The sequence below is a fragment of the Clinocottus analis genome, unplaced genomic scaffold (assembly GCF_023055335.1).
Source record: "Clinocottus analis isolate CAN_PGR_092001 unplaced genomic scaffold, fCliAna1.0.p SCAF_4, whole genome shotgun sequence".
Taxonomy (NCBI): domain Eukaryota; kingdom Metazoa; phylum Chordata; class Actinopteri; order Perciformes; family Cottidae; genus Clinocottus; species Clinocottus analis.
In genome coordinates this window covers 3,831,321-3,844,115 of record NW_027176153.1, presented here as the reverse complement: position 1 = coordinate 3,844,115, position 12,795 = coordinate 3,831,321, and the positions used below count along the sequence as shown (strand labels likewise).

The 12,795-nt window shown below is 41.8% G+C and overlaps 1 protein-coding gene across 2 annotated transcripts; it reads right to left on the bottom strand.

Moving 5' to 3' along the window:
- Window positions 1–10,141, bottom strand: slc35a2 (solute carrier family 35 member 2). 2 transcript variants are annotated; one of them, XM_068597455.1, is made up of 6 exons: window positions 9,888–10,141; window positions 8,130–8,315; window positions 7,732–7,883; window positions 7,127–7,249; window positions 3,997–4,598; window positions 1–221 (listed from the first exon to the last, which is right to left on the bottom strand). In XM_068597455.1, exons 1-6 carry the CDS (start codon window positions 9,949–9,951, stop codon window positions 194–196), a joined length of 1,155 nt encoding a protein of 384 aa, XP_068453556.1. In that variant the 5' UTR covers window positions 9,952–10,141; the 3' UTR covers window positions 1–193. The 2 variants fall into 2 exon arrangements, with proteins under 2 accessions (XP_068453556.1, XP_068453555.1); XM_068597454.1 differs by lacking the exon at window positions 1–221 and adding an exon at window positions 1,576–3,279.
- Window positions 10,142–12,795: the final 2,654 nt, after the last annotated feature.

The window sequence follows — 12,795 nt, the reverse complement described above, 5'->3', positions numbered from 1 at the left end:
AGTACCGTAATAATACTGCATTAGTACCATAATAATACTGCAGCAGTACCGTAATAATACTGCATTAGTACAGTAATAATACTGCAGTAGTACCGTAATAATACTGCAGCAGTTCCGTAGTAATACTGCATTAGTACAGTAATAATACTGCAGTACTACCAGCAGGGGGGAGGAGAAGGCCGGCGTCTGTCACTCAGGATCCTTTCTGTTTAGCTGAGCACCTGAGAGGAAAAGAAGAAAAAGTAGGAGAAGAAGGTTAAGAAGACATTAGACTTCCTCTTGTGTTGTGTACTGTATCAACATTATATAGTAGTATAATATCCAAGTAGTACAGTTGTATAGTTTCCTGCTTCACACACATCAATCTGAAAACATGAACAAACAGATTATAGTTACCCAGATTATAGTTAACAATGAATGTTTAGCTTTTTATCCATTTATGAAAAATTTAATTTAGCCAATAAAATAAAAATTGCAGTTAACTGTGTTCTATTGTCTAAGACACCAAACAAACATGCTTCCAAAATAAGACAGTTAGAAAACACAAATTATAAAATCACAAAATCTCACGAATTTATAACAGTCACAATAATCTTTATAAATATCTGTTTGTAAAATCTATTAAATCTAGATATATCATACATGAATTTATGTATGTATATATATATATATTTATTTATATATGAATCTCTCTCTCTCTCTCTGATTTGAAAAAGAATCTACTAAACATTGTAATAACTATATTTGACAGTTTGAGAGATGTAAAGAATAAAGTTGAGAATGATTACGTCATCTGGGTAGATTAAATTATCCATATTCATCATGTGACTTCTTTCTTTAACATGATTTAAGTTTTATAACTTTATGATTTTATGACTTCCTCTTGAAACGACATCTTTTTTGTTTCCAGATTTATTTACCAAACGCTGCAGAAAATAACCCCAAACATCCGGAAACATTTTACTGAAATTACTTTTCCTCCGAATTAAGACAAACTCCAGATTCTTTGAACCATTTCCTTGTTTATATAAAACTTTAGCAAAAGAAGTATTTACAGAACGAGTCGAGAGAAAATAACAGATTTAAAGAATCTTCAGAGACAGAGAAACAAAGATTTGGCACGGCTTTAAAGTGGTCTTCTTTTTCTTTTGGGAAAAACAAAACCAAAATCTCTCAGCAACTTATGAGAAATGAAATAAATTAAACTGCTGCTTCTTTTAGCTTCAATATTCATATTCAGTTTGAAACAAAAAGTCACATCTTCAGACTAAACATTTAATACGGAGAGCAAACGTGAAACTATTTCACCAGGAGACAAGAGAAGAGTTCTCTCACAATAAAATTATTTAAATCAGAAATAATTATTTAATTATAAACCAAATCAAAAAAAAAAAAAAAATCAATAAAGATAAATAAGAAAATGATTTCCAGAAAACAAACTTCGGTTTTATTTATTGATCTATTTGCATACAGCAATAATAACTGAGAATATTAAATTACTCAAATAAATACTAAGTATAGTTTATGATTAATAAGCTCAATATTTTAAGATCTTGTTTTTTGTGGTAAAGAAGTCGTTGGAAGAAAAAACTATTTTCACTTTTATCCATTTTTCATATTAGCTTAATATAATGACATATTATGAAATCAGCAGAAATCAATACTCTTTATTATTGAATATTCATACAATATAATCATTATTAAATATGGTTATTTTATGGGAAATTAATTTAAAAAATAATATTTCCTGGCAAAATGATTTGGATATAATCCAGAGATATTCATCCCATCTTGAGAAATCAAAACAGAAATAGATTGATTTGGTTTTTAATAAAACCAGATAATTCACTTATGAATAAAAAAAAAGATTTTTAAAGTTTTAACGTTGCTCAATTTCCGTATTAAACATCTCTGATAAACTTAAAACCAAATTCACATAGTATCATCCTGAATATATCGCAATCAATCAATCGATCAACAGAGCAATCTGGAGCACCTCCTCTTCCTCCACCACAAGACCTGACGGAGCCACAGCTCAAACCTCCATTCCCTCTTAAACAGACATATATATTAATATTGATATTTATTTGTTCCCAAAAGACAGAAGTAATTAGCTTTTTTTCTTTTGCAAAAACTGAAATTAACAAAATACTAAATAATGTTTTCTGTTTTCTTATTGATTTTGAAAATAAAAACAGAATATTTTGTAGTTTGGGAGGAAATAAACACATTTGTGTTTAACATTCTTTAATAAATCATAATTTTCATGAAGTAATTCAATATTGAAATATTTCATTATAAAATTTGTATTATGTTGAAAACGGACAAACAGAATCCAAAATAGAATTCATAATTTATATTTGTCTTGAGATCAATAATTATAATAAAATATGACTTAACAGAAAGCTTTCTCTCAACGTAAACAGCAGGACGGACCGACTGACATTCAGATCTCAAGACTCAAACTGACCTCAGGTCAGACTTCCTGCCGACGTCACACGAGAAGCAAAAGGCACCCGATCAATAACCATTCAAACTGAACTCACATTCCATCATTGATCAATATGATGATGAGAGTGAGTCTTTATCTTAAGGATGGAGGTCACATGGGAGGGCAGGTGACTCACCTGGTTTCCTCCAAGTGAACCGTTTAATCAATTCAATGAAATTAGTTTCAAACCAGAGTTGGAAAACACAAAAACACAGAAAAAGAACCAGGAGAAGAAGAACCAGAAGAACTAGAAGAAGAAGAACCAGAGAGCTGGATCTGTTAAAGTGGTTTATGAATCTCTTCATGAACGTCTTCATCTGTTCCAGTTTATTTTTTGAGCAGATTAAAATCCCAGATTTGATCTCTTTGTGGACACTAGGAGCTCCGGTTCTCTTTAAATGGTCTTCCTCAAGAGAACGTCTGAGGACAGCTGTTCTCTTGAGGAGACAGACGTTTGATATAAATGTGTTCTTGATGAAGGAGTTTGAATGTTTGACATTTGGACAAAAACACTTGAAGAAGTCACTACAGATTCTCAGATCTTTTGTAATTTAAAGTTTGTTGAAAATTAAACAAAAGAAAAGAAAGTAAAGCCGATCTAATGAAGATAATCAATAATCAGCATAAGGCTTCTCCTCATTCACGTAGAGAGTTTTAAGGCAGAGACACTCTGCAGCGACAGCAGCTCCTGCTCCTCCTCCTCCTCCTCCTCCTCCTCCTCTTGTGCTTTGAGCAGTTAGTCTGTGATGAGGACGGCGGGGGGAGGAGACGCCGCGCCTCCCTGAGCTCTGAGGTGGAGGAGAAAGGAGAGGTTAGGGGTTAGGGAGGAAAGCAGGAGGCGAGGAGGAGGCGCAGAGTTTAAACTAGAACTCCTTGAGTCAGAAGGAGTTCAGAGTTACAGGAGCATCAAAGCAAAATGTTCCGTTCTCAGGAGTTCATCAACTCCTCTATTCTCCTTTGTCCACAGGAGGAGCAAAGAGGCAGCGAGGAGGTCTTTGCTTCCAGTTCAGGAGCAGCAAGGAGGAGAGAAGTTTGAAAAAGACCAGGAAGGAAAATAAAAGAGTCTCCTCCTCTTTTTTCTCCTCCTCCTCTGTCGTCACCAATCTTCAGCTGAGATCAGAAGGGGGTGAGGGGTTAGGAGGTCAATGCAAGGTTAGGACACGGTAAGCAGGAGGCCAGGGACAGGGGGAGAGGTGAGAGAGAGCGTTAGAGCGAGAGACAGAAAGAAAGAGACAGACAGACAGACAGACAGACAGAGAGAGAGAAAGACAGACAGAGAGAGCTGGAGACCTCCAGCGAGGGAGGGAGGGAAGGGGAAGGAGAAGGAGAAGGAGGGGGAGGGAGAGACAGAGACAGAGAGAGAGAGAGAGAGAGAGAGAGAGAAGGAAGAGGAGGTTGAAGGGAGGAGGAGCGAGAGACCTCAAGAGAGATAGCGGGAGATAGAGAGGAGAAAAGAGGAGGAGGTGGAGACCTCCAGAGAGAGGAGTCACTTCACCAGAACTGACTTTGGCAGAAACGCCTCCATCTCGACGCCTTCGTTCGTCCTCGGCGACGCCAAAGACGCAGAGGAAGACAAGGAGGCGGCGCTCGGGGACGAGGAGGCGGCGGCGGCTTTGGGCAGGCTGTACATGTAGACTGCGCCGATGACGAGCCCCGCCCCCGCGGTGAAGAGCAGGTCCACGTGGAAGCCAAACAGGTACACGGACACCACGGTGGACACCACGATGGAGAAGGAGGTGGCGAAGCCCTTCAGGATGTTGTCTGCATACTTCACCACCACTGCCACCAGCAGCCCGCCGAATGCCTGGTTGAAGATGACGCACCACACCGCGCCGGTGTAGCCGAACAGGAAGCCGTGCTCGGCCACGGCGGAGCCGTCGTTCCACCAGAGTCCCAGCATGCCGAGCGCCGTGCCGAAGACGCCAAGTTGTACGTTCCTCATCCACACAGACGCCGAGCTGCCCTTAAGGATCTTCTCAAAGTAAACGCCGGCGAAGCCCGACGACAGGCAGCTGACCACCACGGCGAGCAGGCCCACCGTGTAGTTCTGACTGGAGCCCTCCACCGATGACGACGCCTCTTCCTTCTTCTTCCCCTCCTGCTCCACCTGCGGAGGAGGAGATCAATGACATCATCAATCAAGCCATCAGGTCGCCGATCGGTCGAATAGAAGATCGGTTTCAACACCTAAAGCACAAATTCTTTCTCACTGATTCGGACGAAGCTCTGGAATCTATCTGGACATTTAAAAGATCAATTGATTCGTACACCAAGGACTAGACGTACCCGAAGGACTGAACATACCTAAAGGAATGAACACACCTAAAGGAATGAACATACCCGACAGGATTAGACGTACCCGGCAGGACTAGACCAGGGCTAGGCAAACTTTTTGGCTCAGGGGCCACAATGAGCTTTAATATTTGACAGACGGGACGGGCCAGTATCAGATGGATGGAGAGTATTTGTGTGAACTAAAAGAAAAAGCTATGAACGAAAAAGTAAAGAACACTTACATTTAATATTAGTGGGAACAGTGTTGTTGGTCTTGGACAATTCTCAGGACAGATCTAAGGTGTTCATCAGGGAACCTGTGTCGTCTGATGTGTTGGTGTTCATCACGCTGAACGTCTGCTCACAGGGAGAGCCAAACAACAACGACATCTTCTGTGCATCCTCCTGATGTTTAGTGAAGCATTAAACTCATCCAGTTTAAGGGATTTGAATTTGTTAAGGGATGATTTTTTTAAGGGATTTGGATTTGTGACAGCCCAGGTAGCCAAAACGACCTGACCCAGATCCGGCTTAAGCTCGGCACGCCGACAGCACGTTGGGCCGAGACGGACCGAGTTAGATTGCCGACTTGGGTGAGACTCGGGTGAATGAGGCCCCAGATTCGGGCCGAATACACAGGCCTGATTCCTTATTTCTGTACCCAAAGGACCAAACGTACCAGACAGTACTAAACGTACCTGAAGGACTAAACGTACAACTAGGTTTTTTTTTGTTTTTTTTAGATAAAAATTAGTAGAATTTTTAGATAAAAATAAGTAGAACTGGGATTCGAACCTCCAATCCACTGCTTGTAAGATGGACATGCAAACCACTGATTCACAATCACAATTGATGTTAATACTGACATTATTGTGTTGGAAGTCGTACAAAATGGATCACGTCATGAAAGTGAAGTCTTAATGCTTCTCGGTAAGTCTTGAAAGACCTTAAAATAGGGTTTATCATCCAAAAACCTTCATCAATGATTTAAACATTGAGAAATATTGTCGTTACTTATGCGCCATTATGTTGTGATTTTACTGGTCCTGCCCACAAATGGGCAGCATGTGGCCCCTTCACTAAAATGAGTTTGACACCCCTGAACTAGACGTACCCAAAGGACTAGACTTAGCCAAAGGACTAGACTTAGCCAAAGGACTAGACTTAGCCAAAGGACTAGACTTAGCCAAAGGACTAGACTTAGCCAAAGGACTAGACGTACCGATGGTCTTGTTAAAACTCTTGTCTGTATGGCAAGCACGGAGTTCTGCCCCTAACACGGGCGCACACACAGGTGAGCGCACACTCACACACACACAGGCACGCGCACACAGTGGACAGAGAGAGAGACAGAGCGGCCAAAAATATGTTGCGTGCTAACACTATTTCAAGCTATCAGCGATCAGTTTTAAAGCCTAAGAGTTCATTTACATGCGGGTCAAGACAAACAACAGGCTGCACCCTGGAGCTCCATGAACGGACGTTTCTGACTTTGCATATTGAGAGTCTCTGGGCGCAAGAGGAAATGCTGATTTTAAAATGTTCACCGTACGTCGTTAACAGGCTGCTGCGCATGCGCGACTCGGCGATTCTTGGCATTTTGCCAAAAGCCAATCTTCATGAGATCTCCATGAGGTTTTTTTTGCTGTTGTGTCTTTCATCAGAAAACAGAGCTCAGCTCATTAAGCATGAATTGAGAGTACGTATCAAATCTACAACCCCGTTTTAAAAAGATGTGTAGAGGAAAGCAGCTCACTGAGCCACTGATGCAACCTGATGCTCACACATCTGCACTTATTCTGTTTTGCAAAAAAATAGCTTATTGTTTTCCACAATAAGCTATTTAGTGGTAACTAAATTATTTAGTTAGTTATTTTTTGCACGGATACAACTTTATTTTTATTTTTCTAACAAAGTGATGAAAATATTTTTTTCTTACCATCATTGTTGAGGAAATTGTTAATAATTATTGTGCGGAATAATTAACATTGATATGTGACCATACAGTCACTTCACATATATTATAACTAAAAGGGGATGTGTGCAACTTTGTTGTTCAGGAAGTTTGTATCAAACAAGTAGCCTTTTGTACCTTAAAGTAGCTCTCGGTTTCAAAAAGGTTGGTGACAACTTGACTGGACGTACCAGAAGGACTAGACATACCAGAAGGACTAAACTTACCAGAAGGACTAAATGTACCAGAAGGACTAGACGTACCAGAAGGACTAGACGTACCAGAAGGACTAGACGTACCAGAAGGACTAGACGTACCAGACGGACTAAACGTACCAGAAGGACTAAACGTACCAGAAGGACTAGACTTACCCGAAGGACTAGACGTACTCGAAGGACCAAACGTACCTGAACAACGGCAACTCCTGCGAAGAGCAGCAGCAGAGAAATCCACTGGACTCTGGACAAAGTCTTCCTCAGCATCGTCACGCTGAACAGAGCCGTGGTAAGGATCTTAAGCTGGTAGGTCACCTGTTACACAAAGACACGTTTCTACTGACTAGACACCATCTTGTACTGTAAAGTCAGTAAACACCAGTGGCGGGCCTACTAAGTCTTCTGTGCTGGCCTAAACATAATCACAAAATTATAGCTATTTTATAATGTAATTGTTTTTCACAATACACTACATGTATTATAATATGTTTTTCATATTAGCTTATTTGCTCATTGCACCGCTTCCTCTGTTGCTCTGCCTTCAGCCTGCTGCTTCCGGCCTCCAGGCTGCTCCCAGGGGTGCAGTGCTTGAACAGCTGATTGACTCAGACTGAAGGCACAGGTAGAAAATCCACAGCCCGCCACTGGTAAACACTGACTAGTACTGTGAAGTCAGTAAACACTGACTAATTGACAGCTTCTGAAGAAAGATGGACGTCTCCATTGAGAACCAATGAGACGCAGACAGGAAGTGAGGTGGCATGAAGAGACAGACCAACATGATGACGATGATTTACCTGGAAGGTGGCAGCCGGTAGGTTGGAGATGGCGATGTACTGCAGGTTGTTCTGCAGCGTGTAGATGAGAGAAGGAACGGCCAGTTTCAGAGTGTCTTTGTACTGAAACACAATGGAGTCAACCAGGAAGTAGAGTGTGTCCTTTACATTGACTGGGCAGGTGGGAGGAGGGGGTGAGACAGAGAGGGGGAGTGAGGGAAAGGAGAGAGAGAAAGAGAGAGACAAACAGACAAAGGGGAGAGGGAAGGAGAGAGAAAGAGAGAGAGAGAGTTACTGTCTCTGGTTGGATGAATAAAGTTTGTATTTCCATGATCGCAGTAAAACAACAGTAAACTATGGATATTAAATAGTAAACATGATTATTGATAAAGACAGTGATCAGGTGTATTGATGCTCACGTCTCTTCTGCAGCAGGATGATGACGACACACGTCAGCACCTTCAGGATCTCCGCCATGACGACAGCCGACGTTGTGAAGAAGCGGTCGCCGGGCAATGTGCGGACATACCGGATGCTGAGGATGAGCGATGCATTCTGAACCACGAGGACCGCCAGACTGGCGTACTTCAGCCTCCTGTGGGCAACTGGGGACAGAGAGGACACCTGTCACACCTGTAACTGAGGACATCCATCACATCTGTACCTGAGGACACCCGTCACACCTGTACCTGAGGACACCCGTCACACCTGTACCTGAGGACACTCGTCACACCTGTACCTGAGGACACTCGTCACACCTGTACCTGCCCGTCACACCTGTACCTGAGGACACCCGTCACACCTGTACCTGAGGACACCCGTCACACCTGTACCTGAGGACACCCGTCACACCTGTACCTGAGGACACTCGTCACACCTGTACCTGAGGACACTCGTCACACCTGTACCTGCCCGTCACACCTGTACCTGAGGACACCCGTCACACCTGTACCTGAGGACACCCGTCACACCTGTACCTGAGGACACTCTTCACACCTGTACCTGAGGACACTCGTCACATCTGTACCTGCCCGTCACATCTGTACCTGAGGACACCCGTCACACCTGTACCTGAGGAAACCTGTGCTGCTGCCTCCAGGTCATCATTGTAAATGAGAATTGGTTCTCAACTGATTTTATCTGGTTAAATAAAGGTCAAATAAAAAAAATTAAAAACCTGCACCTGAGGACACTTGACACACCTGTACCCGGGGACACCTGTCACACTTGCACCTTGGGACATTTGTCACACTTGTACCTGAGGACACCTGTACCTAAGAACACCCGTCACACCTCTACCTGAGGACACCTGTCACACCGGTACCTGAGGAAACCTGTACCTGAAGACACCTGTGCACACAAGGACACCTTTCCACCTGTATCTGAGGAAACCTGTACACCTGTACCTGAGGACACCTGTCCATCTTTACCTGACGAAACCTGTACCTGAAGACACCTGTGCACACAAGGACACCTTTCCACCTGTATTTGAGGAAACCTGTCTACCTGTACCTGATGACACCAGCCACACCTGTACCTGAGAACACTGGTCCCACCTGCCTACATCCCAGAGGTACATATTGTACTTTGTACTGTTTACTCACAGGGCGACACTGCAAACATCTGATGATCGTATATTGGGTTATTTATTGATTTAGATTCAACTAAACCGGATATAAAGGAGACATTTCACATGAATGCAAGCATATAAATATATATAAATAAAATAATATATCTATATATAAATAATCCAGGTCCATCAGATATAATAGTAAATACCTCCACGTCACTAGTTCTTCATCATCATCACACCTGGTGGTCATTCACCTTTAGGCTGTGAGCATTAGCCACCGAGCTCCAGCCTCCAGAGTACAGCAGCATTAGCACAGACGGGCTAGCTTGCTCGTTAGCTCGCTTGTAACCAGTGAGTTAGACTTGGCTTTAGCTCAGCTAGCATGAGAGGTTAGTTTGGGTTAGCTGCTAGTTAGCTGCTATGTAGCTAAACGACGATGTCAGAAACGACGAAGAAACTTTGTTTTTATTACTTCTAATGTATAAAATATGATTTTTTATTTTATTTTTGTCTCACACTAGTCCTTCAGTCGGTACCAGTTATCCTACAGTTACCCCCCAGTCAGAGCCGTGCGGGCCAGTTCTCCGTCCCGGGAAACACTCACCTTCACTCTGACTCCGGCTCGTCTTCTCCTCCGCCACCGGGCTCCGGTTCTCCGCCGCCATCATGTGGTTCCCCGCCGTCCGGACCGAGCCTTCTCCCCGCTGACCTGCTGACTCGCTCCACGAGCCTCGGAACCGGACCGGAGCACCGAGCTCCGGATCTGTTGTTCGGGTCAAAGAGCGACAGGCAGCCTGTGATGAAGCCGTTGCTTAGGAGAGAAGCAGCGGATGAAAACACGGCGGAGGAGCCGATGTGTCCCGGAAGTACAGGACTACAGTTGCACAGACGAGAAGCGTCAATAAGAGGCATCACTCTGAGGGAAAGAACCGCGTCGATTCCTTGTCTCCAAACAAAATGATTTTAATTTAATTTAGTATTATATTATATTACGTTTTATTCAATTATACTATATTGTATTTTAATATAAGATGTTACGTTGTATTATACTATATTATATTTTAATTTTGTAACGATTATATTATGTTATATTATCATTTATTTTCGTATATTATATTATATTAACGCTATTTAGCATTATATAACAGTTGCATCATCTAAATATATCTTAAATCTCACTATTTTCAGAAAGATATTATTCATTAATTGAGAAAATAGTTTTATTATAAAACCCTAAACCAAAACTTCATTGTAATGAAATACCTATCCTTATATATATATATTAAAAACGCGTATCTGCACTAATTCATTCATAAAACCCTGCAGTGATTCTTTTGTACATGTATTTCCAAAATTAAGTAGAAAAGTGTTTTCCCTGGCCTACAAATATTTCAATTGATATACTTACCATTCTGGTTTGATGATTTGTATTATTTATTTCTTATCGTTAATCGTGATTTGTTAAGTTACATTTTCATTTTTTATTCAAAAAACATTCATAATTGATAAGATGATCAAGATAAACAATTCTTTTTCAGGAATATATTAACATTATTTATGTTTTTTAGGTAGTTTAGAGAAACAAAACAAATGTAAAAGAAGTGAATAAGCCTTCAGAGATTGATGTGACCCTAAGGTAAAAACTGTAAATGTTTATTTAATTTTGTAGATATATTTTCTGCACAAAATATTTGTGACTTTATTTCTGTGACTGTGAAATAAAGTATAACGTATCTATTGCAACACTCTGTGACGAGGAGCTCCAAATAATCAACAAGAGTGAGACCTCTGTAGTCCTGCTGACAACAATCGCTTCTTTGTTCTCCTGCAGGTTGGACAAGGGAATCCTATTGGCTGCTGGGGAACACCTCACCTCAGACGTTGGTGTTCAGCGACACCTGCTGGTTCACTGAGGAACTACATGCTGTTTCAATGCTTTAATAGATAGATAGTACTTTATGAATGGCCGCGTTTCCCAGATTCGTTAAGACGCTCTTAAGCGCTAAGAGCGCTGTGAAAGAACGACGTGCTTCCCAGAGTCGTTCTTAGCTTAAGCTTAAGAAGCAAACGTAAGATCGGTCTGACCCACTCTTAACAGCCTTCTCAGCGACTAAACGCTCACTGCAGCCGCGTCAGTGAAAGTTATATCTGATATTCAAAGGAATACTAAAACCATGATGAGAAGGCTAAAACCATGATGAATGTGCGCCCACAGCTGCAGAACACTGACGCAAGAAAAATAAGAGCATAAAAAAAATAACGATATAAAAATAAAGAATTTCCCCTGTGTTCCTGGAGCTACATAAATAAAATGAATCAGCATTACTATCACTCATTGCGTTTTCACACACATTCAGCATCTGCATATAAGTTTACGTTAGTTATAATTTAAAAAAAACAAACAAAAAAAAACATCAACAACCCTGTGGTATTTCACAGATATCAGGGAAACTGACAGGTGTAACTGAACTCTGCTGAACCTCATCAAGAGAGGCTCCACGTATAAAAGCGTTGCTGAAGTCCACGCGTGAGAGACAGCATATTCTCGCTGCTAACCAACAGCGTCGCCGTGCGTGAAGCCAGATAGTTTACATAAATGCATGTGAGCGTCAGCACTTCTCCCCACTTAACGTGCTGTCGGACCGGGCTGTCCAATGTTGCCCCCAGCCCGCGTTTTTACGCAGTGGGGAGCTTCCTGGAGGTGGTGGGGGACGGCACCTACACCAACAAGACATCGGTTTCACGAAGTGTGGCAGCCGTGACACCGATCCTCCTGCGCCATGCCCGCACACACATCAGAATGCCCACCACACGGGACGAGGTCCGCCAGATCCACCGTGGATTTCATGCCATGGCTGAGATCCCCCGGGTGATTGGTGTCGTGGATGGCACACACACACACACACACACACACACACACACGCGTGCGCCCCTAGCGCAATTGTACTTGTGTGTGGGAACTACAGCGTGTTGTGTGTGATTTATGCGCTGATAAAGTGGTGGGTGATCGATTAACCTGGCATCGAAGAAGCGTCGAAGAAGCTTCTTTGGCGAGATCTTAAGAAGGAAGTTAAGAACGCGTCTGGGAAACACTCGTATCTTAGCTCCTTCTTAGCCAACCCTTCTTTCGAGCCTTCTTAAGTCCTTAAGAACGATCGAATCTGGGAAACGCAGCCAATACTTATAAATAGATAGTACTTATTGATATATTGTACTTATTGACATATTGTACTTATTGATAGATAGTACTTATAGATAGTACTTATGAATAGATATTACTTATAGATCAATAGTACTTATTAAAAGATAGTACTTATTGCTAGTACTTATAAATATACAGTACTTATTGATAGATAGTACTTATAACGAGTACTTATAAGGAGTTAGTACTTATTGATATATAGTGCTTATAGATTGTACTAAAGGATAGATATTACTTATAGATGGATAGTACTTATTGATAGATAGAACTTATTGCTAGTACTTATAGATATAAAGTACCTATTGATAGA